Genomic DNA, 19465 nt, shown 5'->3' with positions numbered 1-19465 from the left:
TGGGAAGAGGTGTAATCCAGGTAGCTGTGGGAGTCGGTGGGTTTGTAAAAAATGTCAGTGTCAAGTCGGTCGTCATTAATGGAGATAGAGAGGTCCAGGAAGGGGAGGGAGGTGTCAGAGATGGTCCTGGTAAATTTAAGGTCAGGGTGGAATGTGTTGGTGAAGTTGATGAATCCACCTAACCTGCATAACTTTTGACTGTGGGAGGTAACCGGAGTGCCAGAAGAAAACCAAGGCAGACATGTGGAGAACATGCAAACTCCACGCAGACGGTCGCCCAAAGGTGGAATCAAACCCAGGTCCCTGCCACTGTGAGGCAGAAATGCTAACCACTGAGCCACCGTGCTACCCTTTCTCACAAAGGATATCAAATAATTTTCTTTGATGACACGTCAAATATTGTAATCTTGCTGTATATTAACATTTGCTATTTGTCTTCTGATCTCTGAGCACCATCTTTCTCCTTGAGATATTCTACTGTACTCCCTTCCACACAATTATGTAGTTATTACAAACTTAGGTGTTTGATTTACAAAACTACTCAAGATGATGATAAACAAATAATAGGGCCTAAGGTGCATTAAAAACTTTCTGCATCAGTTATCCAAGAAAGAAAAGTAACAGATAATTATTGATCCTTTCTGTAAGGCCCTCATTCTGGTTCAGATTAGTAAAACCAAATTCTATTGTTTCCAAAATATATTATGCCAAAATGCATTAAAACAAAACTACTCCATTAAAGAATTTTAGACTGAAATCAATTGGTTGGATTATAAAATTATAGAGAAAAAATGCATTGTCGTAACATTGTTTAATAAAGAAAGTCAATTATACAGTATAAAAGAGGTCCTTTGGCCCATCAAGTCTGCATTGACCAAACCTACTCCAACTCTACACCAGTCCCATTTTCCAGTACTTGAAATCAAACAGAAAATGCTCGAAATGCTAATAATCAAACTGATCCCTCAATATAGGACGGAGACACGAAACAGGTAACTATTGGTCAGTTAGATTAGATTAGATTAGATTACAGTACAGCGTGGAAACAGGCCCTTCGGCCCAACAAGTCCACACCGACCCGCCGCAGCGCAACCCACCCATACCCCTACATTTACCCCTTACCTAACACTACGGGCAATTTAGCATGGCCAATTCACCTGACCTGCACATCTTTGGACTGTGGGAGGAAACCGGAGCACCCGGGGGAATTGAACCCGGGTTTCAGGTGCTGTGAGGCAGCAGTGCTAACCACTGTGCCACCCAATATTTTTTCAAAGACAGGTGACAAGAGTCTATTATAAAAAATGTAATAGCAGAGCATTTAGAACTGCATAATGTTACTAAGCAGAGTTAGCATTGCTTCACGAAAGGAAAATCACGCCTGACAAATATATTAAATTCTCTGAGGTAACAAACAAAATAAAGGGGAACCAGCCTATGCAATATAGTTAGATTTCCAAAAGGAAAGGAGTTTGATAAGGTTCCTTAATAAATCAGAACTCTAGATGTTGGGAGTAGTAAATTAGTCACAATTATTTCCAATATATATTATTGTCCCAGAAAAGGGACATATTACTGTCAAGAACGGTGGTTACATAAAAATAGGTGAGAATCTGAGTGGTGAGGACAGTACGAAGAGTCTACTGAAGGACAAAGACAGGCAAATAAGTGAGTAGGCAAATACTTGGCAGATGGAACATAATGTGGGAAAATGTGAGGATATGCACTTTGGCAGGAAGAACAGTATTTACATAGAGTAAGATGGCAAACAGCTGCAGCACAGAGGTAAATGGGGCTTCTTGTGCATAAATCACAAAAAGGTAGCATACAAGTTCAGCAGGTAATAGGGGAAGCAAGTGGAGCCTTAGCCACAAGGAAACGGAGCATAAAAATAGGGAGGACTTGCTAAAAACTATACAAGACACTTATCAGATCACAGCTAGAACAGTGTAAACAGCGTTGGTTCCCTTGTCTAATGGAAGATAAACTGAATTGGAGGCAGTCCAGAGAAACTTCAGATGGTTGATCCTGGGTATGGAGGCAGCGCTATCAAAATGGTGATATGAATATTGCTGTCAAGACTACAGTCATTTTCTGATGCTCTGAATAAAATTCACCGAACCTAAAATGTTAATTCTGCTTTCTTTCCACAGGTGCTGCCAAATCTGCTGCGTTTTTTCAGCAATTGCCGTTTTTGTTTCTGATTTCTAACATCCATTTCTAGCTGTTCTGCAACAGCTGTTTGCGCAACTCAGAAATATCTACAAGCTGGCAGAATGCTAACTGGACTGTCCAGCAAGTGAAGATCACTCTCTTTCCATTCCGGAAATTTATCTAGTTTTTTTCAGTTTGAAAACATAGTCAAGAACTACAATATTTTTTGTTGCTTTAGAATTCACTTTCAACGTAAACAGTGATTTCCTGAACACTTAAGGTTTCCTACAGTTTCTTTATTATGTAGAAGAATAATGGCATGGAATTAGGTTTCTGAAGCAGTGTCTATTTCCATCACAATTCCCAGCAACATTTACTGCATTAACATGACACTGACTTTGATCCAAGGACTTTTTTGTTCATATCCCCAAACAAAGCTCAAGAATCAGCTTCCTTTAGTCCCTTTGCTTGTCTACAGTGTCAATGTAATATCATTTACTGTGGAACAAACCTTGAATTCACAATGTCCATCAAAACCTAGGTACATCCCAAAGCACTTCACAGTCAATTAAATGCTTCTGAAGTGTAGACACTGTTGTAATGTCAGGAAATTGCTGGGGGTATTCCTCATGAAGCCAGTTCTATAAGTATTCAGTTTAAACTCTTGAAAAATTAGATTAGATTAGATTAGATTAGATTAGATTAGATTACATTACAGTGTGGAAACAGGCCCTTCGGCCCAACAAGTCTACACCGACCAGCCGAAGCGCAACCCACCCATACCCCTACATTTACCCCTTACCTAACACTACGGGCAATTCAGCATCGCCAATTCACCTGACCTGCACATCTTTGGACAATGGGAGGAAACCGGAGCACCCGGAGGAAACCCACGCAGACACGGGGAGAATGTGCAAACTCCACACAGTCAGTCGCCTGAGGCGGGAATTGAACCCGGGTCTCAGGCGCTGTGAGGCAGCAGTGCTAACCACTGTGCCACCGTGCCGCCCACAAATTAACTATGACGGAATAGATACTGTACCCTGATGACTGAAAAGCATCTCTCCTACCAGATCCCTGTTTTCTCAAACTCTCAAATGACCTGTGTTTCTTGGGAGGACAACGAAAACATAACAAGGACATTCTGAAACACTCTTCAACGCGCAACAGCACTGGCATGAATGACTGTAAGGAGTTTGCTAACAAATATTCAAAAATGTGACAATTTATTAACCATACTGCACCTTGACTTTGAGTCAAAACACCTTAATGTTAAAGCAGAGCAGAGGCTGAGGAGATCAGAAAAATCCAAGGATCAAGAAGATCTGTGTCTGAAACTCAGAACTCTGTGGCTGTCATCCTCAAGCTGAAGTATGACAATGACCCAGGAAAATGCAGCAGTTATTAGGCATGTTGCATGATCTCACAAACAGCAACAACCAGACAATTTAGTTTGCCACGATCATGGGGTAATTGAAGGATATTGAAAGAACTGTATATTCTTCTACTGATACTGCAACAGGATATTTTATTCCACTTGAGGGCAAATACATTCTTTTACACCCCCATCTCATAATAGTCACCAGAGTGTACCCACCATTTATGATCAATGAAACTCTCCGCCACCAGCCAAAAATTACACCAGTTTTTAATTGGCTAATGCTTTGACAAATAAACTTTTCCTCCCCGACGGAGGCAGCACTGGGTTGCTCAATCATTCCAATCAAGAAACTAATCCAACACCAGGAAATCTCAACAAGGTGATCTTCCAATACGCAATAAACTGTTAGGTCAATAATTTGACAATGTGACCTTATGGTTGAACAGACTGTTTAATCCACAAGATATTTACTCATTTAGTCGGACCTTTGGATCATACCACACTTTTGCAGTACTCTGTGCCTGATCCATACAGAATTGCTGGTTATTCAGCAGGACAATAGTTAAACTGCATCTGGTTTTCATTAGCATTATCCTCAAATTCTGCAGTGGAATTATCGCCAGCATCAGAAGAAAATTCCAGAATGAAACTGTGTGATGCTTAGTATTTGGCCGAGGTTACTGTCAAATCTGCCACAACACTGGCAATAGCCCATCTACACAGCTATTTGTACCAATTTACACATGACAGCTCTCAACAATGCCATGAGGTACACTATGGGCACTGGCAATTTTATATGTACTCCAATAAGCAAGAAATTTAAAATAGAAAATTTTGGAAATACATAACAGATCTACAAGCATCTGAAACGACAAAGTTCAACTTTTTGAGTAAGGATTCTTTTGATCCGCATCTCTCTTCAGGGTGAAATAAGATATAAAGAAAAGGCAATTTACTAGGAGTACAGAACTGCTGTCACATGCTATGCAATGACTCCTGAGGGGGATCTGCAAACTCAGCAGTGAGTGTGACTGGAGGAGCAGCATATCATAGAAGAGTAGCAAGTTGCAGAAACAACCTGTTCCCTTCCAAATTGGATTAGCCACAGATAATGCATTTGTTTTGTAAGGCATTAAAGAAGGTACCTAGTGCTGGCATATTTGTCACTTCATAACAATAGTACTGCGAGCAGACTGAAGGGGCAGGCTAAGACCTTTAGGTAAAAGGCCTATTTGCTTAAATATAATTTGTCCTTTAATCTGCTGACACCAATACACAGAATCAGATTAGTGGGATAACTGCATTTGAAAAAAATCAGGAAAAACTGGCATATGAAACTGAAATAGGGCAAATATACTGAGGAAAATGAATGCATAGCTCTAAAAACTACGTGGGGGAAGTGGTTTCCAGTTCATGGGACACTGGTACTAGTACTGGGACAAGTGGAATCTGTATCGTTGGGATGGTGTGCACCTGAACTGCTCTGGGATTGGTGTTCTAGGTTTGCTCTGTAACCGGAGAAGTAGAAAAGGTTTTAAACTAAGTAAGGGGATTGAAAGTTCAAGCTTGGATGGATGTAGCAACTCAAGAGGTAAGAGGACAGCAAAATACTAGTACGAGAAACGAAGATGAGAGAATTGCAGAAAAAGACCGAGCAAAGACCTTACAATACTCCAGCAGTCAAGACTAGATGTTACAAACGTATCAAAAAAAAGCGAGGTGCTGCATTTTGGAAAAGCAAATCAGAGCAGGACTTATACACTTAATGGTAAGGTCCAAGGGAGTTTTGCTGAACAAAGAGACCTTGGAGTGCAGGTTCATAGCTCCTTGAAAGTGGAGTTGCAGGTAGATAGGATCATAAAGGCGGCGTTTGGTATGTTTTCCTTTATTGGTCAGAGCACTGAATAGAAGAGTTGGGAGGTTATGTTGCAGCTGTACAGGACATTGGTTAGACCACTGTTGGAATACTGCAAGCAATTCTAATCTCTTTCCTATTGAAAGGATGTTGTGAAACTTTAAAGGGCTCAGAAAAGACTTAGAAGGATGTTGCCAGGGTTGGAGGATTTGAGCTATAGGGAGAGGCTGAACTGGCTGGGGCTGTTTCCCGGGAGCATCGGATGCTGATGGGTGAACTATCAGAGGTTTGTAAAATCATGAGGGGCATGTTTATGATAAATAGACAAAGTCTTTTCCCTGGGGTAGTCCAGAACTAGAAGGCATAGGTGAGAGAGGAAGATATAAAAGCGACCTAAGGGACAATATTTTCATGCAGAGGGTGGTGCATGTATGAAATAGAGGAGGCTGGAAGAACACAGCAAGCCAGGCAGCATCAGGAGGTGGACAAGGCAATGTTTCAGGTGTAACCCTTCTTCAGGACTTGTTACACCCAAAACATCGATTTTTCCACCTCCTGATGCTGCCTGGCTTGCTGTGTTCTTCCAGCCTCCTGCTTATCTATTTTGGATTCTAGCATCTCCAGTTTTTTTTTGTCTCTAACGAAGCATGTATGGAATGTGCTACCAGAGGAAGAGGTGGAGGCTGGTATAATTACAACACTTAAAATGCATCTGGATGGGTATATGAAGGGTTTCGAGGGATATGGGCTAAGTGCTGACAAATGGGATTAGATTAATTTAGGATATCTGGTCAGCATGGACGAGTTGGACCGAAGGCTCGGTTTCTGTGCTGTACATCTCTATGAGTCTAAAGTCTATCTGAACGCACATAGCATTCATTATAAAGTAAATGAGTTGATGTAAATAAATGTGATTTGTTAGCCATTACAAAGACATGGGCTGCAAGATGACAAGGATTAGGTACTGAATGTTAAAAGGTATATGACATTCAAGAAGAATATAAAGCCAGGTAAATGAGCAGGGATACTGCTTTCAATAAAAGATGATATTGGTGTGATAGCTCGAGATGATCTTGGTTCAGGATATGACGAAGTAGAATCGGTAGGGGGGGTAGATGAAGAGGAAAGATGCCATTAGTGGTCTAACAAGTTCTTAATAGTAACCATAATGTTGGTTAAAGGATACAAGAAACAACATTGGATGTTTATGATTTTAAAAAAAGGCAGTGATTTTAATTAACAAATAAATTTGGAAAATCAGATTGACAATATTAGTATGGATGACGTGTTCACAGAATACTCTTGAGATAACTTCTTACAGCAGCACTTTTTGAAACCAATAGAGAATAGGTTATATTAAACTTGGCAATTGTAATAAAACAGATTAACAAATGACCTGAGTAAAGGCATCGTTAGGTAGCAGCAATCACAAAGTGATTGAATTTTACATCAGGTTTGAAAAGGAGAAGCGTAGGTCTAAGATTATTATTCAAAACTTAAATAAGGACATTTTTGTGGGCATGAAAGCTGAGCTAGCTGAAGTGAACTGGCATACTAGGATATGAGATAACTCAATATATAAGCAATGGCAGATATTTAAGGAGATATTTCAGTATATTCCTACTATAATGAAAAATTGCAAAGGGAGACCCCACATCAGTGGTTCATGAAAGTAAAGGAAAGCAAAGATGAGTGTCGGGTCAGATGATTGGTCAAAATATAAATAATGCACAGAATGACAAAAAGGTTAATCAGAAGAAATTACAGCATGAGATGAAGCTAGCTAGAAACGTAAAAATGGATAGTAAAAGTTTCCAGAGGTGAATAAAAAGCGAGTAAATAAAGTGAGTGTTGATTTTCTGGTGAGTGAGAATTGAAGTTATAGTACACAATAAGGAAATTGTGAATGAACATCACCAGGGAAGCAATCGTCAACAAACTGATTAAACCTAGGAGGATGAACTTCATCTTAGGGTCTTAAATGAGGAGTAGATGGATTTGCATTCTTTTTCCAAACTTTTCTAGATTCTGGAAAGATCCCATCAGACTGAAAAGAAGCAAACATAACTTCTCTCTTCAAGGAAAGAGACAGGTAGAAAGTAGGAAACAAACAACAGTTGGCTTGATGTCTGTCATGGGGAAAATTAGAATTGAGGAGTTTATAGATGGGGACTTGGAGAAATTCAAGATATTCTGAAAGAATCAACATGGTTACTGGCATTCTTTTAAGGAGTAGTATTGCTGTGGATGAATAGGGAAGCTTAATGACATACTGTATCGAGACCTCCAGGAAGTATTTGACAAAGTGGTATTCCACAAAGTAAAAGCACATGGTACAGGAGGTAATATGAATTTTAAAAATCAGCTCACTGGCAGAAAAGAGAGCATGATAGATTTGCATTTTTCTGATTGACAGGTTAACACTTAGGCCCACAGGGTCTATGTGAGGCCTCAACATTAAACAATTTATGTCAGATACTTAGATGAGGGGAACAAAGGTATGGTAGCTAAATTAGCAGAGACAAAGATAGGTAGGAAATTATGGTTGTGAAGAGGTTGCAGACTGATTTAATCAGGTTGACTGAGCAAGCAAAAATCTGGCAAAGGTCTAGGCAAGGCAATCAAAGGTTATCAGGAATACTATAGATGAGATTATGGAATTTGAAATACAAACAGATCAGCCAAGATCTTATTGAATGCTGGATCAAACTTGATGGGTCAAATTGCCATATTCTGCTGCTAGGAGATAGTGAGGACTGCAGATGTGTGACAGAATGGATAAAGAGTTGGGCTGGAAAAAGCAGCATCTGGTTGGGGGGGGGCACGGTGGCTCAAAGGCTAGCACTGCTGCCTCACAGCGCCAGGGACCAGAGTTCAAGACCCACCTCAGGCAACTACCTGTGAGGAGTTTGCATATTCTCCCAGTGTCTGCGTGGATTTCGTCCAGGTGCTCTACTTTCCGCCCACAATCCAAAGATGTGCAGGTTAAGTGAATTGGCCATGCTAAATTGCCCATAATGTTACATGCAGTAGTCAGGGTAAATATAGGATAAGGGAATGGTTCTGGGTGGGTTATTCTTCGGAGGGTCGGTGTGGACTTGTTTCCATACTATAGGGAAGCTAATCTAAGGGAAAAGGGGAGTTGATGTTTTTGATCAGAATCTTTCAGCAGGACCTGATGAAAGGTTCTCAACTCCCCCTTCTCCTCTGATGCTGTTTGATCTGCTGTGCTTTTTCCAGCTCAACTCTTTATCCACCCTTATTCTGCTAATCATATATCCATATTTATAAGATGTGCAAAAACACAGCAATGTTACAGAGAATTGATCTGAAACTACTCCGCAGAACTAAAGATCATAAAGCAGTAAAATACTGATTTACTTCACAAAGGTTGGATTTATCTTGGAAACTGACTCATACTTTAAAAAATGCAAACTTACTTGGGTTGATTCCAAAGTAAAGGTCTGGAGCAAATTGTCATAAAAGAAAAACTGGTGCAGAGTAAAAGAAAATAGTACAATAGTCAAGAAGCTGAGAGCAGACTAATTCATCTCGTGATCCCAATGTCTCAACTATTTATTATTAAACTTGGCAGTTTGCTAAATACTTACTACGGCTTCATTTCATCAATAATTTCACACATCCAGCAGTTCAACAACACAGTACATTCAGAATATTAGCCGGTATAACTTAATTTCATTTTACTGACCTCAATTTCCTAGTTGTCATCGGCTAAAACTAAACAAGTGGTTGGCAAACCAGACAAACCTGCCTGGCAATCTCTGTCACACAAGACAATTAATCAACCTATGAGATAGTCCTGTCAAGGTGACAGACCATAAGATATAGGATAAAGATTAGGCCATTTGGCCCATCAATTCTGCCCTGACATTCGATCATGGCTGATATGTTTCTCCACCCAATTCCTATGCCTTTGCCCTATAACCCTTGATCCCCTTACGAATTAAAAACCTCTCTGTCTTAAATAGACTCAATGACTTGGCCTCTTTGGTCTTCTGAGGCAATAAATTCCACAGATTCATCACCCTCCGAAATTCCTCATTATCTTAGTTCTAAAGGGATCGTCCCTTCATTCTGAGGCTGTGCATTCTGATCCTAGTCTCTCCTAATAATGGAAACATATTCACCTTGTCCACTCAATCCAGGTCCCTCAGTATTATGTAAATTTCATCGAGATCCCCTCATATCCTTTTAAACTCCATAAGTACACACCCGGAGTCCTCAACTGCTCCTCATATCACAAGCCTTTCATTCCTTGGATTCTTGCAAACCTCCTCTGGACCCCCTCCAATGTCACCACATCCCTTCTCAATCACAGGGCCAAAAAAGGCTCTCGATATACCAAATATGCTCTGACATGAGCTTGTTACAGCCTCAGTAGTACATCTCTGCTCTTGTATCCTTGCTCTCTTAAAATGATTGCAAACATTGCATTGCTTTCCTAAATGTCAACTGAACTTGCATGTTATCTTTCAGAGAATCCTGAACTAGGACTCTCAATTCCCTTTGCGCTTTAGATTTTCAAAACCTTTTCCCATTTAGAAAATAGTTTATGCTTCTATTCTCTCTACCAAAGTGCATAACCTCTCATTCTGCCACAGTGTATTCCAACAACCACTTCTTTGCCTACTCTCCTAGCCTGTCCAAATCCTCTGGCACCCTCCCCATTTCCTCAATACTACCTTTTCTCTTCACCTATGCTTGTGTCATCTGCAAACAAAGCAACAATGCCCTCAGTTATTTATCCAGAGTGTTAACGTGAATAAGATAGACCTCTACAGAACTCCAATAGGCACCAGTCTCCATGCTGAAAAAGACCCCTTTACCTCTATGTTCTACGTACTGCCAGTCAGCTAATTCTCCATCCACATTATTACCTTGTCCCTAACACCATGGGCTCTTAATTAGCAGCTTCCTGTGTGGCACCTCAAAGGTGTTCTGGATATTCAAATAGATCACATCCACTGGCTCTTCTTTGTCTAAATTGCTCAACACCTCCTCAAAGAATTCTAACAGATTTGTCAAGTATAACTTTCCTTTGACGAAGTCGTGCTGATTTGGCCCGTTTTACCATGCACTTCCAGGTACTCCGCAAACGCAATCTTATTAGTGAACTCTAAAATCTTACACATGACCAAGGTGAAGTTAACCGGCCTATAATTTCAGGTCTTCCTCCCTTCGCAAACGGGGGTGTTAAATTAGCTATTTTCCAGCCCTTTGGAACCCCTCTCTGACTCCTGCGATGCCTGCAAAGTTAGCACCAAGGCCTCCACAATCTCCTCTGCTGCTACTTCAGAATTCTGGGATGTAGTCCATCAGATGATTTATCCACTTTCAGATCTTTCAGCTTCCACAGCACCTTTTCCTTATTGATGGCAACTATACTCACCTCTGCCTCGTGACTTTCTTGAAATTCTGGTATGCTACTGGTGCTTCCACTGTGAAGACTGATGCAAAAACGGACCGTGATATGAAAGCTTTCAAACATTCTCACACCATACAATGACTGTCATAACATTTGGAGACAAAGACAAGAATCGTGTTTTTCTCAAAAGGCACAGCGAGAACTGCCTCAAAACTAGTGAGACATACAACCTTCTGAACATAGCACAATTCTCTAAAACTGAAAACCTGAATAAAAAAAACAATTTAAAAAATGATGAATTATCAGCATACAGGTGCCATGACACGGAAACATTGGGATGGTATTCTATTTCCCTTTGATAAAACAGTGCATGCTGAATTCTTTAAGTATGCGAAATCGAGAAGAAATCCCAACTCTCAAAATGGCTTATATGATGTAGTAGTGTACAACGGAGTCATATAGATAAGATACCAGGGCTGTGCTGAGTGAATAGATATCACCTAACATAGCTGCTGCTGTATTGCAACAGGCTTCAGTGTCTTTGAACTGGAAAGGAAAGCAAGCTAGAATTAGCAAAAAGGATTCTGAATGGAGATCAAATTTCATGACCCCTTATTGCTCAACACATAGTAGTAGGTAGGTAAATGTCTTACTGCTTGTCCCTCAATGGCTGCTCTCTGTCGCCCCAGTACATCCTGTAGCTGTGTGAAATGCTGAATAAAAGCCACCACCTCGGCTTGGAAGCGCTGGGTATGGACATACTGCACTGATGCCATTTGTAGGCTCACTCTCATGTCACAATCACGCTTAAGCTTCGGGTCTGGTCTGCCATACCTGGTTTCAGAGGAAAAGAATTGTCTTAATTAGCAATAACTTATAGTTGTTATTTCTCAAAAAAAGTTTGTCAACAGCAAGCCAATTTAGGAAACATTAGAATGACCAAACGAAAGGATAGTCTATAATGAGGGAAGAAGGTAGAGGTGGATGGACTTAGCATTCCAGTGCTTGGATACTAGGTTGATGAAGGCACAGTAAGCAATTTTAGGATGAGGGAATGGGGTGTGCACTGGTGGCCAGACAGAGAGAGAAAAATTGAAAGTTTAGGAACATATGCACATGCTGGTAGATAATACAAAGAAAGGGAGGGGGTCAAGAGTGGGGACTGATTTGACCACAAGGATAATAAATTTAAATTTGAGGTCTTTAGAACCAATAACCAATGTAGTTCAGCAGGGACAGGGATGAGTGTACTTTGATACGAGATGGGATCAGGTCAATAATTTTAAATTCAGCTGTTGTTCATGATGGGAAATTAGGGGAACCTTGGGACAATTGAGTCTGGTGACAAGGCACAAATGAGGGTTTCATACAAAGTTAAAGAGGTAGAAGTAGACATTGAAATTGAAAGAATAATGACCAAAGTAGAAAATTAATAAACTTCAAAATGTAACAATGGAAAATTGTGTTATAAAAGCTTGCAGAGATGTGTTAAAATTTAGACCACCTTTCGCTAAAAGGATAGGAATAATTAACAAAGACGTCTACAGTTTAAACAATGTATAAATACCATTTGCACATCATGGCCTCAATATATCTCCCAATAGGTTCTCCAATGTAGGTGTGCCAAGTGATCAAAATTCCCTACATGCCCTTCATTGACAGACATCAAATAGAGGCTGCATACTTATTTATAAGCAGCAACAAAAAGATGGCAAATCACTATGGTCCTCCTTTAGGTGGTTTCCAGTATCCAAATGAAAAGTTAACAGTAGTCAGGTTTTGGAGTTCAAGGGCAGAAGCTACTTCAATGTAAGTGCGCAAGGTGTGGTAAACTAATAGAGAACTTACAAATGCAATATGAAACTCCATTTCACCTTTAATCTACATGTTTTACTTGGGGCAAAATAAAAGTTTAAGATCAGTAGCAGTTTTTTTAAAATATAAGTCAATCAGGATTTAATAGCAGCTGTATTTTGTTCCCTCAAGCACACACACTTATTTCAGTCCTACACCTGCAACATATACTCTACATTTTTTTATTGCCCGCAAAGTTTTGTAAGAATACTCTGCAGCAGAATGGAAAATGTTTCACTGGTAGCAACCTTCCTTTTATATCATTCTCTGTCAGGGACTCAAAGACTGAACGGATCTTTCAATCATGGATATGTATGACAGGAATAATTTAAGTATCTATACTTTTATTCTTTCATTTTGTAGTTTTAGCATAAAAAATAAAATGTCAAATGCAACTGGAGATTTTTATTACCCCTCAATTTTATTTGCCTGAACCCAGAAAGAAGCATTTGCAGTATTTTATGGATAAAGTAGAAGTTAATAAAATATATTACACAGACACAAAGGCATACTTGTAAATGTTGAAGACGAGTGCCTCTTTGCCACTCGTGGTAAAACGCTCCCTGTACAGCTCTCCATGAGGTGTCAGATCACTGAGGGAAAGGCTTCCGAGACTGCCTTGCAGAGCAAAGTCCCCTTCTGCATGATATAAATGCATAATCACAATTAGCAATGCAGATACTGCCCCCTATGTGTTGATTAATAAAACAATTCAAAATAACACTTGAACAGCTTCAATTGTGTAGAAACAGAATGAGTGACCAGACACTTTGTACAATTCCATTCCATTATTCAAAATGCTTTCATTTTCAAAGCGTCAGCAAGATGTTCATAGAATACATTTCTCCCAGCTTCCTTCCCTCATAACTATCTAACATCATGTTTATTTAAGTAGTGCAGTTGCTCCACAAGGATGAACCACAAAGTCAACTCAGCAAACATTAAGAAATGTGAGCAATTTAAGCACTTTTAAGCATTTTGTTTTTGGTTTGAAAGCAATTTTCCTCCCAGGTAGCCCTCAGGTAGGATGAATGAATCACCTTCACTCAGTACTACCAAATAGTAACAAAGTAGAGTCTAATATTTAATGATTTGATTTATTGTCACATGTACCTAAGTACATGCTTGCAAGCAGAACAAGCAGATCATAGTAAGCAAGGATATACAGATCATTGGGTGAAAAAGCTTAGACTGAGGGATACAGCATACACCGCACAGGACGAGTGTGAAGCAAGATCAACATTATTTGAAGTTAGAGTGTCCATTCATCAGTCTAATAAAGGCAGGGAAGAAACTTTTCTTGGACCTGTTGGTGCGTGTGTCCAAACATCTGAATCTTCTGCCTGATTGAAGGGGATGTAAGAGAGCGTTACCAGAATGGGAGAAGCCTTTGATGATGTTGGCAGCCTTTCTGCTGCAACGAGAGGTGCAAATGGAGTCCATGGATGGAAGGTTGGCTTCCATGATGATCTGGACTGTGCACTCAAGCCTCTGCAGTTTCTTACGGTCCTGGACAGAGCAGTTACCATGCAAGGCAATATGCACCCAGATAGTATGCTTTCTATGCTGCATCCGTAAATGTTGGTGAGGGTCCTTATGGACATGTTGAATTTTCAAAGCCACCTGAGGAAGAAGATCGTAAAACACAGAATTTATAGCAAATGTTTACAGTGTGATGCAACTGAAATGATATAATGAAAAAGACCTGGATTGTTTGTTAAGTCTCTGATCTTTTAGAATGACCATGCTGGTTTTAGTTCTTTCATATGTAAATCCCAGAATTTTTTTTTTAAAAGTTACTTTAAAACAAGTTTTAAAAAACAATCCAGGTCTTTTTCAATATATAATTTCAGTTGCATCATACTGTAAACTTTTGCTATAAATTCTGTGTCTTAAGATCTTACACTCCACAACCACCTGAAGGAGCAGAACTTCGAAATGTACAAATAAACCTGTTGGACTATAACCTGGTGTTGAGAGATTTTTAACTTTGTACACCTTAATCCAACACTGGCACCTCCAAATCATAAGGAAGAGGAGGCAGTGTTGCGCCTTCTTGACTGTCATATCTATGTGGAAAGTTCAAGACAGGTTGTCGGTTATCACCACTCCGAGGAACTTGCTGCTCTCAACTCTCTCAACCTCCGCTCCTTTGATGCAGATGGGAGCATGCTCTCCTTCCTTTCTTAAGTCAAGGTTCAGTTTTTCTGTTTTGCTGACATTGAGAGAGAGGTTGTTATCACTGTACCATGTCACCAAGCTCTCTATCTCCAATCTGACTCATCATTGTTTGATATCCATTCTACCATGGTGGTGTCATCAGCAAACCTATAGATGGTGTTCGTTTGGAATTTGGTTACATAGTCGTGAATGTACAGGGAATACAGTAGGGGGCTGAGAATACAACCTTAGGGGGGTTCTAGTGTTGAGTGTTATTGTGGATCAGGTGCAGTTGTCTATCGTCGCTGATTACGGTCTATGGGTCAGGAAGCTGAGGATCCAGTTGCAGAGGGTGGAATTGAGACCTAGCTCGGAGTTTTGAGATCAGTCTGGAGGGGATTATGTTGTTGAAAGTGGAGCTGTAGCTGATGAGCAGGAGTGTGAAGTAAATGTCCTTGTTATCGAGATGTTCCAGGGATGAGTGTAGGGCTAGTGAAATGGTGTCCACAGTGGACCTGTTATGCCTGTAGGCAAATTGCAGGGGATCAAGGCAGGCTGGGACGCTACAGTTGATGTGGGCCATGACCAGCCTCTCAAAGCACTGCATGATTATAGAGGACAGAGCTACTGAGCAGTAGTCATAAGGGCACTTTGCATATGCTTTCTTAGATACTGGGACGATGGTGGTCTTCTTGAAGCAGGTGGGGACTTTGGCTTGTAGGAGGGAGTGGTTGAAGATGTCGGTGAACACTCCGGTCCGCTCAGGATTTAAGTCCACGGCCGTGGACTCTGTCCAGGCCCAGTGCTTTCCGTGGGCTGACTCTTCATTTTACTCTGAATGAAGTAAGAGATTTAAATTTTGTCCACCATTCTATGGTGGTTCAACACTGCATAATACGACCAATTCTGAAGTGATAAATTATGGTTACAATAGTTTGAACACATCAGTCATACGGTCGGAGTTAACAATGGAACACTGATACTGATTGTAGTGCAACATTGTACACACAGTTTGCTACAGAATATTAATCAAGTAATTTCAATGAATTTGCTACAATCAGATAAAATGTTTTCAGTTATTAGCCAGGCAAAAGGAGAAGACTTTTATACAGTGCTTTATCATTTCTCAGAAACCTATGAAAATAGTTAATTTAACAATTAATTACCTGCTTGTACATAGAGCAGGACAAAGAAATAAATGGCCAATTAACATGTTTTTGCTCATATTAAATAATGAAGAAAGGTGGCCAGGGTGCCACAGCATTAGCGAGTTTTGAGAACATTTGTAGCTTAGGTTGAAGTTCTGGATGTAGGTTTGCTCAGAGTTGAAAAGTTCATTTCCAGACGTTTCATCACCATACGAGGTAACATCTTCAGTGGGGCTCCAGGTGAAGCACTGCTGATAATTCCTGATTTCTATTTATGTTTGGGTTTCTTTGAGTTGGGTGATGCCATTTCCAGTGGTGACATCATTTCCTGTGGTGATGTCATTTCCTGATCTAGAACAGGAAATTATACCACCAACCCAATAAATCCAAACATTTCAATAGAAAACAGGAATTATCAGCAGTGTTTTTCCTGGAGGCCCACTGAATATGCCACGGTATCAAACCACAAGCCTCAGTAACATAATGGGGGCGGGGGATGAAATGAACAGCTATCCAACAGATTGGGTCATAACATCATCACAACAACGTGGCTGGCTGCTATTGTCAAAGGCCTCTTACTAGATCACCAAAGCTGCTGAACCTCCTCAGGGAGGTGCTCTAATCATCAATTACTTCAACAATGACTTTCCATAAGGTTAGGAGTGGTGCTACTCACTAATAACTCAAGGTTCAAATCTCTGATAACAAAGCAGCACATGCCAGCATATGGAAGAACCCAGCTAATGTCCAGACTGACATGCACTACATAACATTCACACCAAGTAAGTGGTGGGCAATGATTATTTGAAAAGAAAATCCACCTATATTCTCCAACCTTCACACCATCAATGCAAATTTTCCCACCAGTAACACTTTAGGAGTCACTGCTGCCAGAAACAGAATATTAGACATTTTAAAACTGGGGCTAAAATTAAAGAGAGATTAGATGCTCTTAGATATTCAATACTACACAGAAAAGAACCAGTTTTCTTTTTTGGTGCTCCTCTACTACTGGCTATTGATCTATAAAATGTATTGCAACAACTTCAAACAGTGCCCGTCCCTGCGACCCCATCACCAAGATGGCCAAAAGCTGCAGTTATAATGGGGATACCAATACCTCCAACAGGCAAATCTTGACTTGGAAATAGAGCATGACTTCTCTATTACCACAGAATATGATTTCTGTAATTCCCATAAATTCATTGTGGAGATATAAGAACAAATAGTTCAAGGAGGCAGTCCTCCAACAACTTGCTGGGCAAGTAAGGAAATCCAGAAATGATAGGATTCAGAAAACTTTTTCAAAACATGTCAAACTTAGCATTCAGCCTTGCATATTGACTGAAATGCTATTATTAACATTTCAAAGAAACGCATGCATTGAATGTGTAATGAAGCATTTCAAAATTTTTCAATCTAGGGGACAAAGATACCCTAAATGCTCCAGTAACAGTCGAATGTTTTGGACTACTTTATAAGGTTAAATTTATACGGTCAACTATTACATGGATACCACTTTTGAGGGGCTAAAGTTGATGCCCGTTAAAATTCATGCCGTATTAGCAGAAACCCAACTGATCTCTAAACGAATGAAGGGAAAAAAAAACAAATTATGGTAATTCTGAAAACCTGGAGCGGAAGACAACAGCCAGCAGACTGGAAGACCAGGAGCGGCGCAGAACAACCGGCAGACTGACTCATAAATGTTGATCTGTTTATCACTGAAGAACTAGGGTCGACTTTTACACAAGATACATGGAAAATTCAAGGTAATTTGGCCAAAACTAGCGGGTCAACTTTTATATGAGATTGATTATTACTCAAGTATATATGGTAGATAGGAAAGGATCCTTAGACAACACCTTCCAAACCTACGGTCACTTCCATCTAGAAGGACATGGGCAGCAGATACATGGGAGCATCACCGCGTGCCAGTTCCCCTCCAAGCCTTTCACAATCTGAACGTGGAAATATTTCTTTAGTCCTGCACTGTCCCTAACGAAATTGTGGGCCCATCTAAACCACCTGGACTGCAGTGGTTCAAGAAGCAGCCACCTTCTGAAGTGCAACTAAGGATGGGCAATAAATGCTGGTCCAGCCAATGATGGCCGTGTCCCCCAAGTGAATAGGAAAAAAACAACTCCCAATCTTGTACAAGGTGACTGTTTTTGTTGAGGTTTCTACAATGAAACATCTATTTAAGGAGTAAGTTGGTTAAACATTCAGAACTGGGTAAACTAACTGGTAGATTAGAGTTTGCACATTCTCCTTATGTCGGCATAGGTTTCCTCCCACAGTGTGCAAGTTAGGTGGACTGGCTGTGCCAAATTGCCCATAGTGTCCAGGGACATCCAGGCTAGTTGGATTAGTCATGAGAAATGCAGGGTTACAGGGTAGTGGGTGTGGGTCTGGGTGGGATGCACTTTGGTGGGTCGGTGTGAACCTGATGGGCCGAATGGCCTGCTTCCACGCTGTACAAAATCTATGAATCAATGAAAATACAAGCACAAAACCTCCAATAACAATAACTGATATAACTAACAATCTTATGTTTTCATAGAACTAATTTTGAGAATAATAAACAGGTTGTACAGCACTTAGGGCATTTGGAAGTCATGATAACGTACAGAATAACCTCAATTATCCGAATGAGATGGGTGGAGAGTATTTTGTCCGGATAACTGATCTGATTGTAAAAAAAGGAAGCCATACTGAACATAATTACGTAAAAAAGCATGTTTATAGAATTTTTATTTCATTCAATCAATAAAATGTGAACAAACACTGGATATTGCTTAAAAATTCATGATATTTTACAAATAAAATCATTTTTTGGCTAGAGTTTGACTGAAGTCTGTGAAACCTTTCGCTGACAGATGTTGTGAAACTTGAAAAGGTTCAGAAAAGATTTACAAGGGTTGGAGGATTTGAGCTATAGGGAGAGATTAGATTAGATTCCTTACAGTGTGGAAACAGGCCCTTCAGCCCAACAAGCCCACACTGACCCTCCGAAGAATAACCCACCCAGACCCATTCCCCTACATTTACCCCTTCACTTAACACTACGGGCAATTTAGCATGGTCAATTCACCTAACCTGCACATTTTTGGACTGTGGGAGGAAACCGGAGCACCCAGAGGAAACCCACGCAGACACGGGGAGGATGTGCAAACTCCACACAGAGAGTCGCCTGAGGCGGGAATTGAACCCGGGTCTCTGGCACTGTGAGGCAGCAGTGCTAACCACTGAGCCACCGTGCTGCCCTAACAGAGAGGTTGAATAGGCTAGGACTGTTTTCCCTGCATTAGAAGCTGATGGGTGACTTTATAGAGGTTTATAAAATCATGAGGGGCATGGATAGGATAAATAGACAAAATCTTTTTCCTGGGGTGGGGGAGTCCAGAACTAGAGGGCATAGGTTTACGGTGAGAGGGGAAAGATATAAAAGGGGCAATCTTTTCACTCAGAGGGTGGTACATGTATGGAATGAGCTGCCAGAGGAAGTGGTGGAAGCTAGTACAACT

The 19465-nt window shown here is 40.4% G+C and overlaps 1 protein-coding gene across 6 annotated transcripts in view; it reads right to left on the bottom strand.

Moving 5' to 3' along the window:
- The window catches only part of vps13d (vacuolar protein sorting 13 homolog D), a 297670-nt gene that overhangs the window by 214891 nt on the left and 63314 nt on the right, over positions 1-19465 (bottom strand). For all 6 annotated transcript variants that reach the window (XM_043675645.1, XM_043675640.1, XM_043675641.1 and 3 more), the window contains exons 22-23: positions 13143-13269; positions 11430-11610 (exon numbers count right to left, since the gene is read on the bottom strand). In XM_043675645.1, coding sequence (XP_043531580.1) covers positions 11430-11610; positions 13143-13269 — 308 coding nt within the window. The remainder of the gene's footprint in view (positions 1-11429; positions 11611-13142; positions 13270-19465) is intronic.

Source organism: Chiloscyllium plagiosum, chromosome 34, assembly GCF_004010195.1.
Source record: "Chiloscyllium plagiosum isolate BGI_BamShark_2017 chromosome 34, ASM401019v2, whole genome shotgun sequence".
NCBI lineage: Eukaryota > Metazoa > Chordata > Chondrichthyes > Orectolobiformes > Hemiscylliidae > Chiloscyllium > Chiloscyllium plagiosum.
Note: the sequence above shows the minus strand (reverse complement) of the source record. Positions and strands in the feature narration are given on the sequence as shown.